The 24,525-nt window shown below is 41.2% G+C and overlaps 2 protein-coding genes across 2 annotated transcripts in view; one reads left to right on the top strand and one right to left on the bottom strand.

The window, feature by feature from the left end:
• Positions 1–1,109: 1,109 nt before the first annotated feature.
• The window catches only part of LOC129780078 (protein amalgam), a 363,813-nt gene continuing 340,397 nt past the window's right edge, over positions 1,110–24,525 (top strand). Inside the window, exon 1 of the mRNA XM_055787992.1 lies at positions 1,110–2,320. The gene's annotated coding sequence lies outside the window, so the exon portion shown is untranslated. The remainder of the gene's footprint in view (positions 2,321–24,525) is intronic.
• Positions 15,670–18,117, bottom strand: LOC129773487 (uncharacterized). Its single transcript, XM_055777098.1, has one exon. The coding sequence runs from the start codon at positions 18,115–18,117 to the stop codon at positions 15,670–15,672; it is 2,448 nt and encodes an 815-aa protein (XP_055633073.1).

The following is a 24,525-nucleotide window of genomic DNA, read 5'->3' as shown; positions in this document are numbered from 1 at the left end:
GAGGCTGAATTAGATGACTATTAAAACATAACAAAGACGAAGAAAACATATTTTTTGAGTTTTTTTCATTTAATTATACCCTCTTATTCAAATAAAACTCCAATAAAGCCTAAAAATACACAATGGCAACATCACAGAGAAGTTCAATTTTCGGTCTGTGACACCGTGCGCAAGTATACGTGTTATGATTTTGCACGCGAGTATAGGAGGGTTAAACACTAAACATATATTATTTTACACAGACAACATATTGTGACCGATGATTGAAAAATTATCGGTAACTATATTTAAGGGTTTGGTACATTTGACTAGTGGTTCGTGGGACTAAAGAAATAGAAATCAAGTTTTCTGTTATGGGATGCAAAAGATCAGCCGTGTTGTAATAATTTGTATGCTAAGACTCATTCACTATGTTTACTATCAGTTGTTTTGCCATCTACCCAAAAACTGAGGATTCCTTTTTTTTAGCCTAATGTAAACACTGGTTCGGATATAGTTTGTCATTCATATTTATCCGAAATACACATAACTTTCTGAATATTGTGGACAATAATTTGTGCGTTAAATTTCATGAGATAATTATCTATGTTTAGCAACAAAAACTGCATCAACGCCATAATGATAAACATGTTCATTCCATCTTTTATCAGCTGATAATGTTCATTCTACGTTTTATTTACCAGTCACCGACAATCGTTTCCGTCTCTGTCTGTGTTCATTTGTTCGTTGTAAATCAGCATCGTTTCACACGATCGTGCGTAGTGTCGTCCCTTTCTGTGTGAAAGTTATCCTTTTCACGTTCGGCTCTGGTTCGGCTCTCTGTTTTGATCCTTAGGCTCTCATCACGAGGGGAGTTCGAGAGCGAACCGGCAAAACCTACAAAGCGGAGAGCGTCGTACAATTCGCTCACTCCTTCTTTTTCTCTTTCTCAGCAAGGTCGTTGGGTTTCCCAGCTCGCATCGCAGCATCGCGCGCGCGGGTTTGATTGCAAAATACCACCCACTATCACCCCGTTCACGTGGTTGACGACGCTGCTTTGGAAATTCATCTTCCAGCGGTAGGATGCATTCTAAAATGCTGGCAGAGATTCAGTTCTATGCGAAATCTCGTTCCGTACGGTCGGGCTTCGGATTTATGTGTTGCGTACAATCGCGCGGATATTTTATGATTTGTACCAACAGGAGTGTGTAACAAGTTTTGATTCGACACTGTCGAGTGGATCGGAACGGCTACTAGGGTGGGTGACGGTAAAAGACCGGTCAGGTGTTCTCGTAGCGTCACCATCCCGGACAATGTGATTTTAAGACGCTTATGTTGAATGAACGTACGGATTTCGAATGGTGCATTTCGGGTTCGGGGTGTTTTTACTCTTTGTGAAACCGGCGAAAACGAATGAAAGAACTGTGAACGGCTTATGTGTGAACGATAGATGCTAATCGAGAAGCACTGCTCGGAGAAATTGGATCACTCCGTGCATGTCCTGATTACGATAGGACCACACACGAAAAGGTACCGAGGGAACGCGCCGATGTGAATGACGGTGGTGTCGATGATGACGGTTGTGATTCCACAGTTTCAAATTCCAATTTATTAGCATTGTTCATTGTCGTGTGAAGAGCTGACAGAGAGCGGTGGGGGGCGCGTGGTATCCTGGATGAGGATGAGTGATTTCGCATGCTGAAAATCTTGTGAATATCGCAACGGTAAGAATAATAACGATACGAAGAAGACGCGGGTAGTTCATCTGTTTGTTTTTGCCACTGCGAGACTCTCGAAAACAGTGAAGGGTGACAGGCTTGTGTTCTGATTCTGTCGTGTTTTTGCGCGCAAACATCGGAAGCGTTTGAAATAGCCTAGTTTATGTTCCGCTCATCGGCGCGTCTGTTTTCTTTTTTCGGGGATGATAACAATTGCGTGACATAGAAAAGCGTGCCCAGCCAGTGAACTCTCCATGCCAATGGGTGGAGGAAATTGCCTTATGGTGGTGAGAATGTGCGTGTCTGGGAAAGTTTTTGCTCCCTAATATATAGTGGAATTAGCTTTTATTGTTATGGCAAAAGCGCTGGAGGCAGTTGTTGATGTTTCATAACGATGATTGTTATCTGAGATTGAGTATTAACAATTATGTTTATTCGTCGAGTCGACGTGTGGCAGTTTGTTTTTGATAGATGTTAATTGGAATCTACGATATGGTGGAAGGAGAGTGCCATTGAGCTACCGCGAAGTTCTGCTTGAGGATTGATGCATTGAATGTTGCGATAGTAAATTGCGGAGACGAGTTCGTACGAGTTATAAATGTGTCTCGGAATTGGACATTCAAGTAAGTGTTTGTGTTTTATTGAGCATTTGTGTATAATGTAGACATATCAACTAGAACAAGAAAATTTTGTGGTGAAAGATCGAGGTGTTCAGTGTTTCGTTTGAAGTAATAGAAGGAAACGATTAGTTGTACGTTGTAAGCTACCGTTCCGACTTAGAAAATAATGCTTCATTTTGTGTGTTTGCTATATAAGAATGAACAAGTTTTTCCGCAATCCTCTAACGAACATACGTCTTTGATTGCTTATGCGATGTTTTCCATTCGAAATTTTGAAATACAATATCGATGTTTCTTCTTCTACTTTGAAAATGTATTTAGTATTGGGATAAATTTTACCTTGGTTGAGCAGTGATATGGTGATGGATAATAACTTTTACTCATACTGGGTTCCATTATTGATAGGTTCAAGGTTCTTTGCACATTCAGGTTTATTAATAAAATCAACTGATTCATGATTGAGTAATGTATAGAATGGTTTCATGCTGCGGTGCCTCAAAGCAGACATACGAACGGAACGATGCAAAAACATTGGTGGCTGAAAGTAGATATACGGTCTCAATGTGTTAATTGTACGAAGGAATAAAAACAATTATTCTGTGAAGCAATCAGCATATTGCGAAATTTTTGAATTCCAGAAGTAATTATCATATTAATTTCATTTTGATAGTCTTGAGAATTTCATTAAAAATAGTTCTAATTTTTATACAATAATTGTGTTCACACATCATTTCCCTACAAAAGATTGAGCTGGGCTTGATAATTGTTGATTCGTCACGTTACTTCCATTTTTTGGAAGTGAGAATAACTCGTGACCTTTAGTATGGATGGATCCACTACGCCAGATCGCCTCCGCAACGAGTTATTGAAAAATTACACAAAAAAAAATCCCATCCGCTATTATCTGAATAGTTTTCAACAGCCGAGCGTTGCCATGATGAAATATAATCGTTTTTCGACAATAGCTCGCTTCAAACGGATCAATTGTTGCTTGCGTTTTGACCAGGTTTCAGCAGCTCATAGTGGATCACACCCTTTTGATCCCACCAAATACAGAGCATTACTTTGGTACCCTCCTTGGATGCCCTCCAGCTGCAGTTTTCTTCGAATGAAACCAGAAAATCAAAATTTTCAACGCAGTAAAAATTGAACTTGTGGTGCAAAACTCAAAGACTACACCCAAACTAGCGTTGCCAGAAAGCATTTCATTATCGGCAGAAACCATGCCATTTCGTGCCTTGAAACGTCAAATGGGCAAATAAAATCATCTGTCACCCAACACTTGTTTGTATGTATGGAAGCAGACATCTCTTTCTTTTTTTCATCTTTTTTGGGATTGCATTAAAAAAAAGTCCAAACGACGTCAACGTGGATAAAACCAAGGTCGGCTGGAATGCAAAGGTGTTTCATACGACCACGCTACCCACATAGCTAATGGTGCTGTTGAGTGAATGAGTGATAATATTGCACCTGATTATAAAGTATAGTTGGGAAGCGTTTTCTAAGAGTAAAAAGAGGGCATGAAGGAGAGCAATATCTATCTCGATCTGGACCGTGGATGTGCCAAAGTATGCGGAAAGCTTATTTGTCTTTTGTTTCGCTCGCTCGTATTAATCTAATATTGCTGTACCATATATATTATACAAATGCTTACCAGTATTTCAGAGTCATGACATTTTCTGCTATGATTAGGCTCATTTAGTGTAACAAATCGGGATGACGAAACATGAATTTTGGGTGTAGTAACTAATATTTGGTTGATAGATATCGACACTTCACGATTCAGCAAAAATCAGCTGTCGCCGTCGACTTTTTACTGCACTTTCAACGAGATGGTGAAACGAAACGAATTAAGTTGCACCCCAATTACTGAACAGTTATTGAGCCCGATACCTCTGTCAGTATTAGCCTTGAAAGTTCAAAGGTATTTCCACTTCACTAGATTCACGACTACGGTCTGCTGATCCGATCGTTTTCGCTTATACTATAACTTACAATGTATGTATGTGTTCAACTGGTCGTGCGGATAACTGGATTCGTTCGAGTTTTATTATGTGTGTTTTTGCAGTTGATTGAAAACAGAAACTGCCATGCTTCATCACTGATAGAATAGCTGTTAGATAAAAGTTTACAAGATCTCCTGGATGGGCCTTCCCCCATGTGCCGGTAATTGTACGGAGAATGTTGGTAATTGTATACTTTGTTGGTATTTTTTACTCAGATATCTAATATGGACTTCCTTAGTATATTTGGAGTCGAATCAGACCCTAAGATACTTGAATGACATGGAATGAGTGATCGGTTTACACAAAAGTTGAAGTTTTAGTTTTGCTGGTCTAAGCTTCCTACAATGAACGATCATATTAGTTTTCTCCATTGAAAATTAAATTACTGACCCCATGGCCCAGATTGACATATTGTTTGAAGTATCTTGTGCAGGCCCTTGCAAGTCATTGCATTTGATTCAACGACAGACAACACCATGTGGTCTGCAAATTGTTTTAGTTAGCAATCCCCTGAAGGACAAAACTTAATTAAGAGACCCGATTTATTGCCCAAGCTAGTGAGAAAAATTCAAACGTTTCTCGCATAGCAATTTGAAATGTAATTTAATAAACAGAGCGTAATTTGTAACAGAATCTCTATTGTAACTGCATCAAAGTTAGTTTTATGTCCAAAAAGACTGTCAGGGTTGATAAACACGCTGAAAAGCTATCAAAGATGGAACCCGAGAGATGTGACAAAATTCTGCACACTCACATTGAAAACCCAGGTAAAACGTACTCAAACGTTAAACATTGGGGGATCCGATCGCACAAAGCAAACCAAACGCAGAAGTGGAACATATGACTGGAAACCACAAGCGAATATCATCATGTTTTAGCTTCATAGTTTAAAATACAATAAGAGTTAATTTTTTTGTCAAAAATCGGCACTGTGGGACTTAGTTTTTCTTCGGAATACGAAACGAAAAGTACAGTTTTGGGTGCCAATGAAAATAGTTATCTCGATTTTGCTACACTTGCTACAAAATGTTGATTTGCACGATAATATACCCTATGCAAAATATTAGCTCATTCGGACTTCATTTACTGGAACCATAAACGTTAAAATTTGAGTTTTTTGAAAAATGAAAAATCACCGAAAATCGAGGTTTTCAAAAAAAAAAGTTTGATGCCAAATGTTTTAAAATTGTATTACTTGTTGAGCGTCGAGCCCCAGAGTGGCGATTTTTGAGAAATTTTTTTTTCGAGATGACACTAGTGATTTGAGTGATTTTTCGATTTTCAAAAAAATCAAACTTTGACCGCTTTGCGCCACTCTTCCTTAAGTCCGATTGAGCTGAAATTTGGCATAGGGTGTTTTTTCGAGGTGGTGAACATTTGTATAGGGTAACTTTTTGAAATTTTCGGGTCGATCTATTCCCATACATTCATTGACACCCTAATGTACACCTAAAATAAATATTTAGTCCGTTTTTTGGCATTCTCATACATTATAATTAATGAGCCTGAAAGTGACGGAAATGTGCCGTTCACCCATACTGGTACAGCATTTACTTAAGCGAGAGGCAAGTGTGTGTACAATAGATATGTCATATCACTGTAAAAGCAATATGAGAGAGCAAAATAAGAGACACTTTGCAAATAAGCACGCATTTACCCTTTCACAGCGGCGCACCTGTACCATAGTTTGTCATTTTTCACGACGGCGCGATTGATCATATTGTGTCATTGTTCGCGAATCGTAGGTAAACCATACTTCTTCACTACTGTATTTACAGCTTTATTTTGAGTTTCATATTGAAATGAAATAATAATATCTGCCGCTGCCGCTGCAAACCGGTAGGTAACTACCGTATCTAGACGGCGTCAGTCACGAAAGTGTTAAAGGTTCACGTTGTTTACGCTCTCCGTTTTACTCTCACAAAACGCGTTCCGTGTACAGTAGTCGTTCGGTAACTGCACTTTTTTCAATTGAACTTATCTTTAACAGGGCGTGTGTTAACTGGGCTGGAAACAGTGTTGCCATACGTACATATTTATCTGGAAAGGTACAGATTTTATTTTTATTCTTGGTACAAATACCGTGCTGTACAGAATACATATTTTAGCCATAAAGTACAGATTGGTACAGATTTTTTTTTTTTGTAATTTCTTCATTTTTTGCTGAGTGTTAGCATTCGAAATCTTGAAAAGTTACCTTATAAAAAATGTTCACCACCTCGAGAAAATACCCTATGCAAAATATCAGCTCAACTAGACTTAAGGGAGAGTGGCGCAAATCGGTCATAGTATGAGTTTTTTGAAAATCGAAGAATCAGTCAAGATTATTAAAAAAAATTATGCCAAATGTCTTCAAATTGCATGAAAAGTCGAGATCTTCTGTCATCTCGACAAATTTTTTATTGTCAAAAATCGACGCTCTGGGACTGGGTTTTTTCGGTATACGAGGCAAAACGTATGGTTTAGGGTGCCAAGAAAAATAGTTATCTCGATTTCTCATATGAAAATTCGTGGGAAATGTTGATAAACTTCACAATGCAAAGTACTAGCTCAATCATACTTCATTTACTAGTGTCGCAGACGTTAAAATTTGAGTCTTTTGAAAACCGAAAAATCACTGGAAATCGGGGTTCCGTGGGTGATTTTTCGATTTTCAAAAAAAAATCAAACTATGACCGCTTTGCGCCACTCTCCCTTAAGTCTAGTTGAGCTGATATTTTGCATAGGGTATTTTCTCGAGGTGGTGAACATTTTTATGAGGTAACTTTTTGAAATTAGAGATGACCATTTTCATTGGCACCCTACTAGAGACACATCTTTTGATATGAATGAAAACAACACAAAACGTATCTTTAAAGCTTGATGCGAAGAACAGATGTGTGCTTCTGTTGTGGTCCTGCTCTCTCTTCCAGCGTTGTATAAAAAGCGTTTTCTAAGATGAGAACTTACAAGATCTGGAGAACGAATTTCGTACCCAGAAAGTAAAATTACTCTGGGAGGAAATAAAAGCTTCAGAAAGTGCACATACAGTGATACAAACTCGTAATCGTACTCCACCGTGCAAATCTCTTTTCCCTTCTTTTGAAAGTCGAAAACAAAGTTTCAGAACATTCTATTTAGATGAAGTCATAGTGCCATATGATAGTTAAAAGGTTTGCTATCTGTTTTCAGAATAATAGTTTTTATTTCTGTAAGAATTGAGAAGTATGTGCGAATGTATGAAAATTGACTCAAACTCATAATCGTCTTCTTCTTCTTCTTATATGGCACTAACGTTCCTAGAGGAACTCCGCCGTCTCAACGTAGCATTACTTGCGTCATTTTCATTAGTACTTAGTTGAGATTTCTATGCCAAATAACACGCCTTGAATGCATTCTGAGTGGCAAGCTCTAGAATACGCGTGACCACAGTGCAAGTCGGAGGAAATTTCTTTGACGAAAAATTCCTCCGACCAGAACGGGAATCGAACCCGAACCCCCGGCATGTTAGGTTTGACGCTAACCACTCGGCCACGGGAGCACAATCGTACTCTGGTTGAAATTTCAACTCGATTCATAAAGCGTTAATCAATTTCAGGATTCCATCATTAGTATGGTATCCCTTGTTTATTGCAACTATCTTCAGCTGTCTTTAGTCGATATCTACTAGTTTTTTGGTGCATTCGGAAGGAATATTCATCCATTTTTTGATCAAGTGGTTTTAAAAATCGTTATTTTTAGAAATTTGATGATTTCTAAATTTCCTACACAGATGACTCTGATGTATTGGATCAGAATGTTTACTTGAACATCCTAAAGAAAAACATGTAGCAAAGTGTGAACAAAATGAGATTGAATCGAGGTTTTACCAAGACAATGACCCTAAGTATAAGTCACATATAGTTCGCACATGGTTACATTATAATTGCTCAAAAGTTATTGATACTTCTCCCCAATCTCCCACCATCAATCCCAGTTAAATAATATGGAAGTTATCTGTGTAGGATATTTAGAAATTTCCTGAAAATTTCCTTTTTCCTCAAATTTCCTCAAATTTCCAAAAATAACGATTTTAAAAACCACTTGATCAAAAAATGGATGAGTATTTCTTCAGAATACACAAAAAAAACTCGTAGGTAACGACTAAAGACAGCTAAAGATAGTTGCAATGAACAAGGGATACCATACTAATGATGGAATCCTGAAATTGATTAACGCTTTATGAACCGAGTTGAAATTTCAACCAGAGTACGATTCTGAGTTTGAGTAAATTTTCATACATTCGCACATACTTCTCAATTCTTAGAAAAATAAAAACCATTACTCTGAAAACAGATAGCAAACTTTTTAACTCTCACATGACACTATGACTTCATCTAAATAGAATGTTCCGAAACCTTGTTTTCGACTTTCAAAAGAAGGGAAAAGAGATTTGCACGGTGGAGTACGATTACGAGTTTGTATCACTGTATGTAGGATTGGTCAACAAAAAATGGATTCCTAAAAAGAATAGACGGTTCGCTCGCATTTTCTGTACTTCGATGTCTTGTTTCTAACATCTTCCCTATGCTTCACTCCTTGGCAACCGTTAAGCATTTTTTTCCTGAACATAATCAAAACAGGAATATGCTTCGGGACCGGCTAAGCAACGACACGATGAACGCAATTTTAAAACGAAAAGATTTAATTAAATATAGTGGCGCTAGCTCAAAAGTTTTATTGAATGATAATATAATATCTATATTCAGAAAGACAATGTATAAGCATTAGTGATTCGAAACTTGTCAAACTAGCGTTGGCAGAAAACATTTCTTCTTCGACAGAAAAAAATCTTTTTCGTTTGCTGAAATTGAAAAAATGGAAAAATAAAAGCACCTCTTTCAAAAGTTTTAAAATGTTTATGTGTTTGGGAGCAGACATCATTTTCTCTCAGACTGAACATCAACTTGGGATTGTATCCAAAAAAAAAAAAGTCTAAACGATGTCAACGGGGATCGAACCAAGGCCGATTGGAATGAAAAGCTGTTTTACACGGCCACGCTGTTCACAGAGCCACTAGTGCTGGTTTTTGGCTGTGGCATAAATGCGTAATACTACAGATCGGACTCGATTATATATAGTCGACCATTTTTTTTTCAACAATTATTTTCAAATCCTATACATAATCCAATTTCAAGAAAACAATTTTTTCATTAATGTATGAATGTCAAACATTAATAGAAAAATATCTTTTTTGTGATTCGATTATGTATTGGATTCGAAAACTAACGTTGAAAGTGAAATTGCAATTTTATATAATCGAGTCCGACCTGTATTACATCTCATTATAAAATGAAGTTGGAAAGTGTTTTCTAATAGTAAAAAAGAGAGCATAAACGTGAATCTATATCCTTTTCGGTCTGGGCCGTGTATATGGCAAAGTATGCGAAAAGCTTAAATGCGTGCTTAATTGCAATGTGTCTATTTTCTTTTCCTTTTAACTTATTTAAGGGGGGACCCCGGTCTGGAAAATCGAAAAAAAAAGAATTTTGGTTTTTTAAATTTTTGGGAAGCTTAAGCCTCCAGAAATGGTGTCCTAAAAGGATTTTTCGATATTTGATTTCCTTGGAGAGTTACAGCCAAAAGTATGAAGTCACCCCAAGGGATATAGTATTGCTGTACGAATTTTAAAACGCGTTTTTTTCGAAACCATGTTATTTCAACTGGTGGTATCGATCTACTCGACCGATTTGGCTGAAACTTCTTATCAGCATGTAAAAATGAATTATCTAAAGCGTTACATAGCCGTTTTTTGAAATATTATTTTTTCGATTTTTTTAAAATCGCTATTTAGATATTTTCCAAGAAAAAATTGCCGTCTTGGCAATTTCTCGAATTTTAAAAAACCGCTATGTAACGATTTAGGTATTGTCCTAAAGTTTCAAAATACTCATTGGATTTTTTTTCTACAACACCCAGTTGTTTCAGAATTGATACCACTAGCAAGGTACCGATTTTCAGACAGCATCTACGCATACAGCTGTCAACAGCGTCATCATCATTATTCGTAACATCCGAAAAAAATCCACGAAAATTCATTATTTTCCGACCTTCCAGACAGGGGTCCCTCTTAATGTAATAAATTGGGATACCAAAACATTTGCTAAAAATTTGTAGTAAGTAATTGAAATATAGAGTTAGAAAGAAAAAATAATAGTTTGTAGTAAATAAATGAGTATTTCTTTCATTCTGATGAAACAAATTTTTGTCTACAACGAATATTGTCGATGGAACGATATTTTAGGAACAGATTATTTGAAGAAAAATTACAGATGAAAATTTGGCAACACTGATATTAACTACAAAAACCGAGATGCAGCGGCCAAACGGGTTTTTTTTCCTCTGAATTTTAAATACACTCAGCAAAAAAATTAAAGGAACCGAGTCGGAAATTTTAAGTGATTTTTGATATGCTGTAACTTCGTGAAAGTCAACGGGTATTGATGGGATGTACATCATTTTGAAGTTACAACTTTCAGGTATTGGAATATTTTACGTACACATTTTTATGTTGGTGTGTGTAGAGGCAGTTGACAACAATACCGGGAAGAAATAAAGATTATCGTCGACTGCGACGATCTTGTCTACTGTACTTTTTGTTTGTACACTCGTATTCGGGACTTTCAGAAATCGATTTGACGATGCTTTCACCATTGAACAGAACCACAGCGCATCTCGAGGAAGGCAATATTCTTCCAGTTTTTCATAGTTTGAAATTTCATTAAAACGGAAGGACAAAATAATTGACGTGTCGTCAATTATTTTTTTCTGTATGAAAATATTGCAATCAACGTACATCCGGGATGGTTTTTACGAAATTAATACGAACACAATTTAATGCAATTTTCCGGTTCATCAATTCCGATGGTACTATTTTTGGCACTGTTAATTATAGGAAACCCCTTCTCGGTTCATTGACGGAGCATAACATTTTAATCAACATCGAATTATGTCTGTTTCCACCCCACTCATTGGCGGGAGGAACCATCAGATAAAGATACGGCCCACACGGTGTAACCCATCCTCCGTCCCGCTAACTTCTAAGAAAACAATACCCCAGGGCGATATTTCGTGTGGCTTTCACTTTTGATATCGGGCGGTGGAATTGAGCGCTGGAGAAACGTCGAGAAAAGACTTAATCTCTCTAATGAACAGCACTTTTACGATGCTCGTATTTTCAATCCCCCACCTCCCCCATCTCCTCATGCATCGGCAGTCATGAGAGGCCAAGTCTCTCCTTCGCCACTCCACTCGATGGTATTTAACCTTTTAATTCTTGTTTATTGATATTTGATAATAGTCCCTTTTCTATAAATCCAACACTTCGGCGAACCTACCAGTCTGCCTACCGGCCCCGCACAGCTTCCGTCCTTTCCCTTCGCCAGCTTGTGCGCCGCGTCGGCCCACTGTTCGTGTGTTTATTTCTATGGCTGACGGGGGAACAATTGAGCCGAGTGTTTGGTTTTCTGCTCTGTTTCTGGTTCCGTTATTGCGTAAAAAAACCAAAGAAGGATGAAGTGGCTTGTTGGCTGCAGGAGAATCCCCAACAACAGGATTTGTCCGCTTTCTTACTCGTGTCTGCTCTGCGAGGGTGAAGAAGAGGAAGTCAAACATGGTAGGGTAGTCTGAGGGCGTAAAAAACGTATGCTTGCTGAAGCGTGACGAAGGAGCGTGCGGAATCGGAGAAAATACGCCCCCGGAAGACAGTGCTGTTCGGGTGGAGCAATCTACTTATAAGTGAGAGCGATAAAAGTGCGCTATAAATTAGTGGTTTTGGAACTGCTTCAGAGATTCTAAAGACGGAGCGATTTATGAGTCGATGTTGGTTACGATGGGTAAATGGATTTTTTCCGGAACTGCGCGGAGGTACGCTGTATGATTGTTATTTTTTATTCAAGTTTAATCAAATAGTTTTTTTTTCAAGTAATACCGTATTCACATATTATATAATATAATATATTATATAATCACTAGCTGACCCGGTAAACTTCGTCCCGCCCAAAATGTATTTTTCGTTATCACATCCCCGTTTTCTTACTAAGCGCACGTAAATGGATCCAACCGCAGAACTGTTCATTGATTGATCTTCTAATCTACCCTTTAAAATAATTTTTTAGTATAAAATTTCAGTACTTCTACCATAACTCAACATTATAATGTCAGATATTTTTCAGAAACAATTCTCGTGCAAGATTGTTCATCCACTTGGAAATAATTTGTTTCTCCGTTACATGGAATAAATGATTGATATAGAAAATATGACAGAATGAAGACAGCCCTAAATCGGACAATTCCTTTCTCGAGTTTTGCTCTTATCAACACACACACAGAAATTTGTGTTTCATTTGTATGGCAGCCCCCCCTTAGAGAAAGGGGTGGATAGTCTAACCACCATGGAAACATTTATTGCTCCCTAAAACCTCCACATTCCAAATTCGGCTTCACTTGCTTGAATAGTTTTCGAGTCATGCAATTTGTGTTTCATTTATATGGCAGCCCCCCTTAGAGAGACAGGAGAAGTTTCGGTTCTCCATAGAAACGTTTCGTGCCCCCTAAAATCTCCACATGCCTAATATGGCTCCATTTGCTTTATTAGTTCTCGAGTTATGCAGAAATTTGTGTTTCATTTGTATGGCAGCCCCCCTCTCCTCTTAAAGAGGGGGGTGGAGTGTCGAACCACCATAGAAACATTTATTACACCCTAAAACTTTCACATGCCGAATTTCGTTCCATTTGCTTGATAAATTCCCGAGTTATACAGAAATTTGTGTTCCATTTGTATGGCATTTGAAAAACAACATCAGGTTCAATTGTCCCATGTTAATATTCAAGGCATAATTGTCCTACCATGAATTTCTAATCCCGTAACCGATTGATTGATTCATGTGAGGGGATCTATTCACATTTCATTAAACAATAGTTTACTGCTTCTAAAAAACTCCGTGTATTGCTAAAATGAAAAGCCTAAAGATGCTGATAAACAAATATGGTAGAAAACTTTGATTGCGATTTTCTCAGTTGCTGATTTTGGAACATGGGACAACTATGCGTAGAACGGCAGGTTTATCCTTGCAAAAAAAAAGTGTGGGTTTCGGCCAATGTTCGATTTTTGAACAATCATTTCCTGGAAAATTGAAGAAAATAATTCTTGAAAATTGGGGTCTTCTTTAACCCTGTACGATAAAAAACTATATGGTCCGGTCTCGGTGTAAGATAAGACACTGTTTTATTGGCTTTCTTCGATACAAAAACTTATATTGGAGTAAATGCTTTTAGAATAGCTGTTTAATTGCAACTGAGAGTGATCTGGCTTCTGTATATTGTATATATAGGATGTCCACGATCTAACTTCTACCTACTGAACAAAGGGCTATCTACGGTCATTCGTGTGATCGTTCGGTTAGTTGATAAGAGAGGCAAGATGAATATGCTACGATAAAACGCTAGCTATTCTAGTACCACAATAGAGTGGGTCAACTTCATTTGGGATATAATTTATTTCTCAACACAGCCGGCCACCGTTGAAAAGTCTACTTTTCAAACAAACCCTATTCCAAATTCTACTAGGTGGCTCGGTCAATTATCGAATTTGTGGACTTCTAACATAATAAATCTTCTAAACATGTCCTTGCTTGTGACAAGTGCTTCTTTGGATACTATGGCTCGAGCAGTGTACTGCAGGGTTGTGATCTCTTCGTTTGCTGACATGCAGAACATCGATGGATTCAAGTTCGGCGGTTGCCGACCTGTTTCATCCACTTGCAGTAGCTTGGTAGACGGTTGGCGAGAGACCCAGTCGACATGAGGATGTGGGCGGTTGGCGAACGCTCTTCGAGGCCTGCGGATGCTGTACAGACCAGTTACCGCCGGATTGCCACCGTGTCAATGGATCCAGTTTGCTTGCAGTAGCTGGGTAGACGGTTGACGAGAGACGCCGTCGAGCCGACATGAGGGTGTGGGCGGTTGCCGGACGTTCTTCGGGGCCTGTGGATGATGCACAGGGCCAGTTACCATCGGATTGCCACCGTGCCAGTCGAGCCAGTCTCGGGTCGATGTTGTAGTCATAGTTTGATCGAGAAAAAACAGAAGCATAAGTTGGGTAATTTGAGTTAAAACATATACGGCACGACAGAAACGCTTAGCAACGCTAGGCATGCTATTGCATATCGGAGATTGGCTCATCATCACTAACGGGTGCTGGTTGCGATACCGGGAGCACGCAAACCTTTGATATGGCGCGCTGGAATTCTCCTTCAGGGGTTCGAATTTTGACCACTCGAACATTGCCATCGTCCCCACGGATGATTCAGATGATACGACCGTATTTCCACTTGAGCGGCGGTAGATTCTCTTCCTTCAGTAAGACCATTGTTCCGTTGCTGATGTTGTTCCGCAGTCGAGTCCACTTTGTGCGGGGGTGTAGTCCGGAGAGGTAATCGGTGCTCCAACGCTTCCAGATGCGTCGGACGAGTTCTTGCGCGTGCTGATATCGATCCAGGCGGTTCGTGGGTAGGGCTTCGTACGATGGTTCTGGGATGGAAACCAGCGGACGGTGAACCAGGAAGTGGCCGGGAGTATGTATTTCCAGGTCTTCTGGTTCAGAAGTCAGCTGCGTCAGCGGTCTGGAGTTTAAGCAGCTTTCAATTTGAACCAGAACTGTTTCCAGATCGTCTTTGAGCAAAATAGTAGTTCCGATTGTTGCCTTGAAATGCTTTTTGAAAGACTTGACAGCGGCCTCCCAGAGGCCGCCGAAATTGGGCGAGCGTGGAGGTATGAATTTGAAGAAGATTCCCTCTTCGGAACAGTGAGTGGTGACTGCGTGCTTATGCTGTTGGGAGCGGAATTGTGCGTAGAGCTCCGGTAACGCCCTAGAGGTGCCCAGGAAATTTTTAGCGTTATCGCACTCAATCACTGCGGGCCTGCCACGCCGGGCTACAAAACGCTTGAGGGCGGTGATAAACGATTTGGTTGAGAGGTCGCCCACCAGCTCAACGTGTACCGTTTTATTTGCAAGGCACACGAAAATGGCAACATAGCACTTGACAGGGGTCGATTTTCGTAAATCGTGTCGATAGAAAAACGGTCCACACAAATCGACACCAGTGTTCAGGAATGGAAAGGCAGGGGTGACACGCTCTGTCGGTAGGTCGCCCATGATCTGTTCAGTTACCGTGGGTTTGCAGCGGAAACACTTCAAGCATCCATGCACTACTTTCCGCGCCAGGTTGCGTACTCGTAGCGGCCAGAACTTCTCACGGACACTTGCTATCAGCAGCTGCGGTCTAGCATGTAGCAACTTCTGGTGGTAGGAGGTCATGATCAGTTCTGTCAGCGGATGGCGAGAATAATCGGATGCTTCCGGTCTTCGGAAACAGGCGCGTTTCGAAGCCGGCCACCGATGCGCAGGATGCCATCGATGAGACGTGGGTTCAGAGCTTTTAGCTTCGAGTTTGGCTTGACTTGCCCACCGGTGCGGAGAGCTTTGAGATCGTCCTGGAACGATTCGGACTGTGCGATACGGACGAGATTGTTCGTGGCTTGATGAAGTTCAGATGATTCGATGAATCCGGTGTTTCGATCCTGCCGGTTGGCACACTTACAGTTGTGGACGAATCTTCGGAGAAGAGCCACTAGACGTACTAGGGCTGGGAACGACGATCGCAGACAGATGATTGGGTTTAGTGGTTGACTCTGGACTGGAAGAGCTACAGATCGATACTCAAGATCCTCGGTGCGGAAGTCGTCGTCGGTTGTACGTATATGCGACAGCCAGAACCTGGAAGTTTGTTGAAGCCAGGAAGGGCCATGCCACCAGAGATCAGTTTCTGCCAGTTGAGAGGGGGGCATTCCTCGCGAAATTATGTCCGCGGGGTTTTCTAAGCCAGATACGTGTCCCCAAATTCCTTGTGTTGTCAAGTGTTGGATTTCGGAGACTCTATTAGCTATGAAAGGTTTCCAGCGTGACGGAGTAGCGGCCAACCAGTGTAGCACAATGGTTGAGTCAACCCAGACAAATTGCTTGAGATCCAAATTCAGGCTTTTCTGTACCTTCCGGAAGAGGTGACTTAATAGCAAAGCACCGGAGAGTTCTAGACGTGGAAGGCTGACTTTCTTCTGCTTCTTGCTGGTTCCCAAGGGAGCAACTTTCGATTTCGAGGTGAGGAGATTTACAAAGATTTCCCCACTGGGAGATACCGCACGCAGATATATACAGGCTCCATATGCCCGTAGTGATGCGTCGCTGAAGCCGTGTAATTCGATGACGATAGGTTGGCAAATCGATATGACTCGCCGCGGAACAGCGATGGTTTTCACAGCGACCAGTTCACTCCGGAATTGAAGCCAACGCTGCTGAAGTTCTTCTTCTAACGGTTCGTCCCACGTCTTCTTGTTCTCCCACAGCTCTTGGATAAAGCACTTGGCGAGTACGATGACAGGGCCTACAAGACCTAGAGGATCGTAGAGACATGCGGAATCGGAGAGTGCTTTACGTTTGGTTATGACAGCATCATCGTTCCATGTAGGTACATGGAAACCGAGTTCGTCGGAAGCAGGGGTCCACTTAAGCCCCAGCGTTTTAACAGATGAGGTGGAATCGAGATTGAGTACGGTGCGCTCGTCACGAAGTTCAACGGGAATACTTTCCAGAATTTTTGGGGAATTCGACGACCATTTACGAAGGCGGAATCCGGCAGATTGCAGCAACTCACGGAGCTGAGTGCATAGCAATTTCCCTTCGTCTTCATCGTTGACTCCGCTCATCATATCGTCCATGTAAAAATCCTTGGCGAGGACCTTGGCTGCAGCAGGATAGGAAGACTGGTCTTGCGTAGCAAGTTCTTGAAGGCACTTGGTTGCTAGATACGGTGCCGAGGATGTTTCGTATGTCACCGTCTTAAGCTGAAAGACACGAATCGGTTCATCGGGTCCATCTTGCCATAGAATTTCTTGAAGAGGTCGGTCTACGACGTCCGTCCAGATTTGACGATACATTTTTTCAATGTCGGAGATGATGGCATACATTGGCAGACGGAAACGAAGAGTAATGCAGACGAGGTCATCCTGCACTACCGGACCCACCATCAGTACGTCATTTAGCGAAATGCCTGTGTCTGTGCCACAAGATGCGTTGAAGACCACTCGGAGTTGAGTGGTGAGGCTATCTGGACGAACTACGCAGTGGTGTGGTAGAAAGTAGGTCACTACGGTACTCGCTGGATCATAAAACACTTCCTCCATATGTCCCAATTGGCTGTATTCTTCAAGAAATGCTGAATAAGCTGATTTGAGCGAAGGATTGGCTTCTAATCGACGACTTAGTTGTTGAAGTCGACGTTTAGCGATATGGTAAGACTGGCCGAGTTGCTGCAACACCTCGGGATTCTTCGGTAACGATACAACAAATCGACCATCCTCGTCTCTGGTAGAGGTTGCAGCGAAGTGTGCTTCACATGCGGACTCTTCGACGGACATCGTGCTGGAAGACTCACACGATTCTATCTCCCAGAATTTCGCTAGCTGACTTTCCAAAGATTGTGTGCTGCAGACATGAGCGACGATGGATGGGTTCGATGACTGAAGTAGACCACCTTTTCCGGAGACTACCCAACCTAGCATAGTTTTCTGCAACACCGGCTTCCCTGGTCCAAGCTTCACGAAACCTTCTAGCAGCAGCTCGTAGTATACTTCCATTCCAATAATCATATCAATGGAAGTCGGTTCATGGAATTTCGGGTCTGCGAGTACGATTTCCGACGGCAACTCCCAGTCGGACATGTCCACCGGGTTAGATGGCAGATCTCGAGTAATTTCACCGAGGATGTGGAACTTCAAATGTGCACTGAAGTCAGTACAATGGGACTGGATATGAAGGAGGACAGAGTGGTTGGCTATAGTTGTGGAACCTCCTATGCCACCGATGATATGATGATCTTTAATCTTCCTTGCTTGCAACCGCTGGACCAGCCGTTCGGTGATGTATTGAGCTGCGAAGCTGGATCGAGGAGGGCTCTGGCCCACAGCGAGAATCCCTTAGAGTCAACGACCTTTACTAAAGCTGTCTGCAACAGGACCGTTGATGGAATCCTGCGGATGTTGGCAACCAAAGAAGTGGAACAGTGGCTGAGCGACGCAGATGTGACAGGAGCTGGAACGACCGGGGTAGCGAGCGGAGGAGCGGACATCGATTGGTTCTGCAGGCTTTGGGCGACTTTCGTTTGAGATTGTGTTTGTTCGTATTGGGGTGGACTTTTGATTTGTTTCAGAGTTGGCGATTGGTTTGGATAGCGATTCATTCCTTGTTGGTGAAGCATCGTATGATGTTTTTGCTCGCAAACACGACACGTACTAGAGCTACAGTTTTTGATCTGATGATCGGGTGAGAGCAAGCAAACCATTTGTCATGACAATTGTCATGCGTAAATGCGAAAACAGAATAGAAACATACGGTATGAGGCATGATGTCGACGCCAACCTCTCTCAGTTTCTATTCTGTTTTCGCATTTTCGCATGACAATTGTCATGACAAATGGTTTGCTTGGGTGAGAGGCAATTTATACAGAGGCGCTTGGTTTTGACTAACTCGTACCTTTCTGCAACAGAAGCTTGACGGAAAACATCGCATTTGAAGACGGAATGCGATGACTGCTTACAAAATGGACATGGTTTGGATGGGGTGATAACTACAGAGTGAACACTGCTGATTTTGGGTTTCTGCACTCGACCAGTCGGGATGGGATCAGGAACACGAGATTTGAGCGGCGCTATCGACTGGAGAACCGTGGCGTGACTTCTCAGGAACTGAAGTAGGTTTTCATACTCCGGCACCTCGGTGGATTTGTGGTGATTCTCCCATTGTTTGAGTGTTGCGGAATCCAACCGTGTATAAACCATGTAGGCTAATAGAACACTCCAGCCATTAGTGTCTATCCCCATCCATTGAACCATTTTCAGGATACGTTCAAAGCTATCAATTAAGCGAGCGAGTGAATCGTAACATTCTCGCTTGACCGATTCAATCGAAAAGAGCGAGTCAAGATATGTTTTGACAATGAGTTTCTTATTGTCGTAACGTTTTTGGAGCAACTCCCATGCGACCGCATAATTGGCAGAAGTGATTTCGATTGACTCGACAATTTGCTTTGCCTCCTTCGTTAACGAGCCTACCAAGTAGGTCAGTTTGTCTACATTGGGCAAATTTGGATTAGAATCTATCAGACTCTTGAAAGAGTCTCGGAATGGCAGCCAGTCGGTGAGACTACCATCAAACGAAGGAAGCTTCACTTCCGGAAGTTTGATTCTTGATTGGACGTTAGCAGCAGGATTAGCCGATCCAGAGGCAACGAGTGCGGATGGTGCATGGTTTGCCTTACGTTCAGCTGCCGACAAGAAACCAAGAACCTTTACGTAATTTTGCTCAAATTCGTTACGGAGGCCGCGATGAGCATCCATAACCTCATCGTCGGCTTCATCACCCTCCTCAATCAGCTCTAGTTTCAAACGAATGGACTGAAATTTCTCGAATGTTTCAGTAATGCGAATCTTCCAACCATCGATTAGTGTTTTGTCTGTATCTTGCTGATAATTCTGTACAAAAAGCAGTACATTTTTCATCGTATCTAAACAGAAATGCTCCTGCTTCTTAAGCGTCTTCGAAGCTGGTGCCATTTCGCAGCTAAACCTCAACGTACAAATGCAATTTAGGTCCAGAAATTCGCAAATCCGATCAATTATGCTTAAGATCGATCTTGACCTTCCACCAACCGTTCAATATTTCGATTCGGTTGCCACCACCTAATGTTAATTTCGCTAATCGTCAAACCAAACTCTAATTTCTTGCTCATCGAACAAACGGAAAGTAAAAGCTCATCCGATGAAAGGGTTAGTACCACACATGCACGCTACTTACAGTAGGCATCCTATCGCTATCTCTTTGTGTGACTTCCAGGTCCTTTGTTGGTCCCCTTTGTGCTATCTCTCGCTACGCTAAAACCACGCGGTCTCGATGCACGCTTATTCCACGCGGCCTGCAATCACTCCTCCTTCGGGATCAATTTCGAGGCACTTTAAGGATAAAATGATATTCTAATTGCCGAACTTGAGTCTCGATCGGGCAGTCGTCGCGAGAGGATGTTTTTTACTTTGCTCCTCGTTTGACTATTCTTCGTCGTCAAACATGCTTGAACGTGTTTTTGGCCGATTATATTTGCTAAGTGTTTCCCTTATATTTTCGCGATACAGTTATTAACTCGTGTATTATACTGTGCAGTGATGATCAACTGGGATGATTGGGCATTTCATGAAATTAATATAAGAGGAAAATAATCAGTTGTATAAGACAAATGCATGTTTTTTCTGCTTGAGTGCTCATGTTTTTTGTCGTTCAAGTGATAGATGGTGTATGGGACCCGCGGGGGAGTGCCTTGTGCTTTTGTGCACTCCAAATGGATGTATCTGGCTAAAGTTCTATGTGAATATTTCGAGAAGTTTGATTTCCCGGTGGTACTATTTCGCCATTGGTGTGTTGGCGTTTCTCTGCAGCGCGTGTGTAAAATATAGAGAAAGAAGCGTGAAAATCGCTCTGAGCGAATGTATATATAGAGCGATCGGTGTGTGTAATTGCGTTGTGTTATTATCACAGTTATTTTTTCTAGTTAGCGAGATAAGAGAAAATTCATAACCGGATGGTGAAATCGTGTTTGTGTATTCCCCTACATTTATTTTGTTTTTGTTTAGAAGTTTAGAAGTTTAGAAGTTTTTGTTTAGAAGTTTAAATATGCGTATTCATGCCGGTCATGTGCAGTGTTGTTATCACAACATCATCATTGTTAGCACACTCAGAATTATATGTGAAAGTGTTCGTTTCTTGCCATTTTTGAGCTCGCAAGTATGTATTGTGTGATGCGGAGCTATATGCAAGTGTTGGTATGCATCAATGCAGACCAGGGCAATTAAATATACGAAAGCGTTACGACACATACAATTCAGCAGTGTTGCCATTATTGCTTTAAATTTCAGGAGTGCTCAGACCAGAGTTCAGTATTACATGTTGTGTGTTTGTTTCAAGGAGAAATCATATATGATTAGAATATCGAGAAACACAACATTTCTCTAGGTAAGGTTAGGTTAGGTTAGGCCTTGTTAGGTCATCGAAAGATGTTTCACACGCACATTCATGAGACATCTGATTATACACATGTTTTCAAGATAGCGAAATTATAGGAGCTGTGGATTACCTTTTCAGGTTTCCGTCACATAGCTGAGACTCTGCGTTTAGGAAATCACATCACTTACCGCAGTGAATCCTGATTTTTCTTAACCATTCCCACTAACAACTATCCCTTCCTTGATAAACGCTAGGGAACCACGCTATAGAAGCGACCCTTCTGGCCTTCGGGCGGCGAATATCATACTAACATTCCTTCCCTTCCCCTGGTGACTGTAAGGACGTAGCCGGCGTCGTTATTGACCATTTAAAGCTCGAATCATCGCAAAATTGCACAACGAGAATGATTTGCTAGTCCCAAGCGTCATTCTGTGTGTTCTTTGTGCAATTTGGTTGGTTCAGGTCAATCACGGAGAGCAACTACGAATTGTACAGTCTACCCAAGCTCAAGCTCAAGCTCAAATGATATTCTAATTGCCGAACTTTGCGGAGTTACCACTTTTTTGTGAGTCTGATGCACTTTTTCCCAGCCATACGTGCTCGACTGCTTTCCCACTTATTGTTCGATCACTGATTATCACGTGCCACTTGGGAATTGCGTTCAACCAAGGACTATCGCGACCTGATTTTCGTAACACGTTACGATCTGAACTACTTTCGCGGTATCGCGAACCGACTAGGACACTTCGACCGACACCAGAATATCCGGTTCGAAGGACCAATTTTCTGTACGATAAAAAACTATATGGTCCGGTCTCGGTGTAAGATAACACTCAAGATCACTCTCAGTAATTCAAATAACATAATGCCAAAGTAGGTAGCCTACGGTGTAGGAGAGTGGTCCTAAGCTGACTCACTTAATTGTACAGATCGACAAATATCTAGAATATTTTTTTGAAGACTTCAGCATTGAATATACCATTTTACTCTGTTTTCTACTAGTGTAAGAAAACTCATTACAGAGGTTAAATCACAAGTTGGTTCTTCGGCATTTTCGAAAAAAAGTCGTCTAAACTGATTCCCCATTTATAGCTTCCATTCTACATTCTTTCCTACATATATCGGGAATTTAGGTCATTTAGTTTATTTACAGTGTCAATAAGAACAAGTTACCTTTTTTTGCTCGACGATTTTTGATATGGATAATTCTGTTGGTCAATATATTGTGTGAAATTTTTTGTTGCAAACAAAATTATGCGTTGAAAATGTTGCAGAATACGTTTGGTGTCTGTTTGAATACTATAAGGCATTCAAAGATGGCCGAGAAGAGATGAGTGATTTACCACGACAAGGACGACCATCCACCTCTTCAACCGATGAAAACGTCGTCAAAAGGAACGGAATGGTGCTCGGAAATCGTCATTTATATTTGAGAGGGCTAGTCCGTGAATTAAATATCTCTCACGAGACAATTGGTCACATTTTGGTTGACGTTTTGGACATGAGAAAAGTCGTAGCACGACTAGTCTCAGAGGAGCTCAATTTTCTTCAAAAAATCCATCCCAATCAGGTCTTACGTGGCTGAAGACATGCTTGAACGATTGAATTCAGATCCCAATCAACTACCAGCATGGATACAACTTGTTCCAAGTCCTTGTCGGGAATGACTACCGTGATACCATGGTGGTTTTCCGTGGAAATTGTGGCAAATCATTTCACATGCAGTGCTCCGAAGTGTCATATCTTTTCGAGAATTCTTCGTTCGATCACCAACTTGGCCGATAAGAAATCACCTCAGGTTTCCCTGACGGAAGCTATCAGTTATTTGCAGAGGGGAATCAAGAAGCTATCAACGAAGCCTGTTCAATCAATCATGTCACCTACTGTCCTTCAAAGGGGTTCCGCCCCTCCGGTGTCTAAAATATCTGAGTATCAGACTGGATCCAAACTGTTGGGTCAGAATGTTGTTTTGGTGCTTATCTGTGCACAATCGGAGATCAGATTGTGGCTCTATTTATCACACATCCGACTAGATGTGATAAACAATGAAATCTCTGCATTGATCATAGCGAACCTGGAAATCGAATTCGAACCTGAAGTCATCAAATTGGTTGCCAAAGATACTGACACCAACAACTTGCGTTTCGCCTCGTTCAAAGTCGGTCTAGATCCAGCTTTGAAGACGAATGTCTTGGATCCTTTATCATGGCCGGAAGGAGTTCTTTTCGCGAATTCGAAAACCACTCAGCTCAAAAATTTAGGAGACTCTTATATACCTCCGGATCGAAGCCAGAACGTACGTGTTATTGATGCTCATCTATCTACGCTGCATGAACTACGTAACGGAATGCCATATTTAGACCTTCTTCTTGCTTGTGGCGACTAAAGCTTGTTTCAAGTGGACATTTCTCGGAATTGAAATAACACACAAGAAAGAGAAAGATGTCGTATTGTAGGTTTTTAATAAACTCTAAGGGAAAAATATATGAAAATTATTCGTCAGCTGTTCGGATGAATTTTCGAACTTTTCGTGTGATACTATTAATCGTTTGCTGCACAGTACTGCTTGTAACCGTATTTGCTATCTTGTTCCACCATCTTTTTCGGCGGTGTGCTAAGCAGTAACCGATCACTCTCCGCGTTAATCTGGGATCTTGCACCTCTGCGTTATTCATCGTAACATCGTAAACAACATAGTTTTTTTGCCACATCGAATATGTCGAATTTCGTACCAACGAGAGTGTTTTTGCGAGGAGTATCACTTCATAACCTTCTGGCCGTGAATATTCCACTGCCTATTTCGTGAGATCAGCTGGGTGTGGTGTACTATGAGCTGCTAAAACCGAATGAAACCATTACGGGGGACCTCCACCGACGACAATTGATGCGTTTGAGCCGTGCACTGAAGGAAAAACGGCCACAATACGAGCAAAGACACGATAAAGTTATTTTGCAGCACGACAATGCTCGGCTGCATGTCGCGAAACCGGTTAAAACATACTTGGAAACGCAGAAATGGGAGGTCCCATCCCACCCGCCGTATTCTACAGACATTGCTCCGTCCGATTACTACCTTTTTC

Source organism: Toxorhynchites rutilus, chromosome 3, assembly GCF_029784135.1.
Source record: "Toxorhynchites rutilus septentrionalis strain SRP chromosome 3, ASM2978413v1, whole genome shotgun sequence".
NCBI lineage: Eukaryota > Metazoa > Arthropoda > Insecta > Diptera > Culicidae > Toxorhynchites > Toxorhynchites rutilus.
Note: the sequence above shows the minus strand (reverse complement) of the source record. Positions and strands in the feature narration are given on the sequence as shown.

Coding starts and splice junctions, on each gene's coding strand:
- LOC129773487 (XM_055777098.1), bottom strand. CDS start 18,117: ATGTCCGACTGGGAGTTGCCGTCGGAAATCGTACTCGCAGACCCGAAA.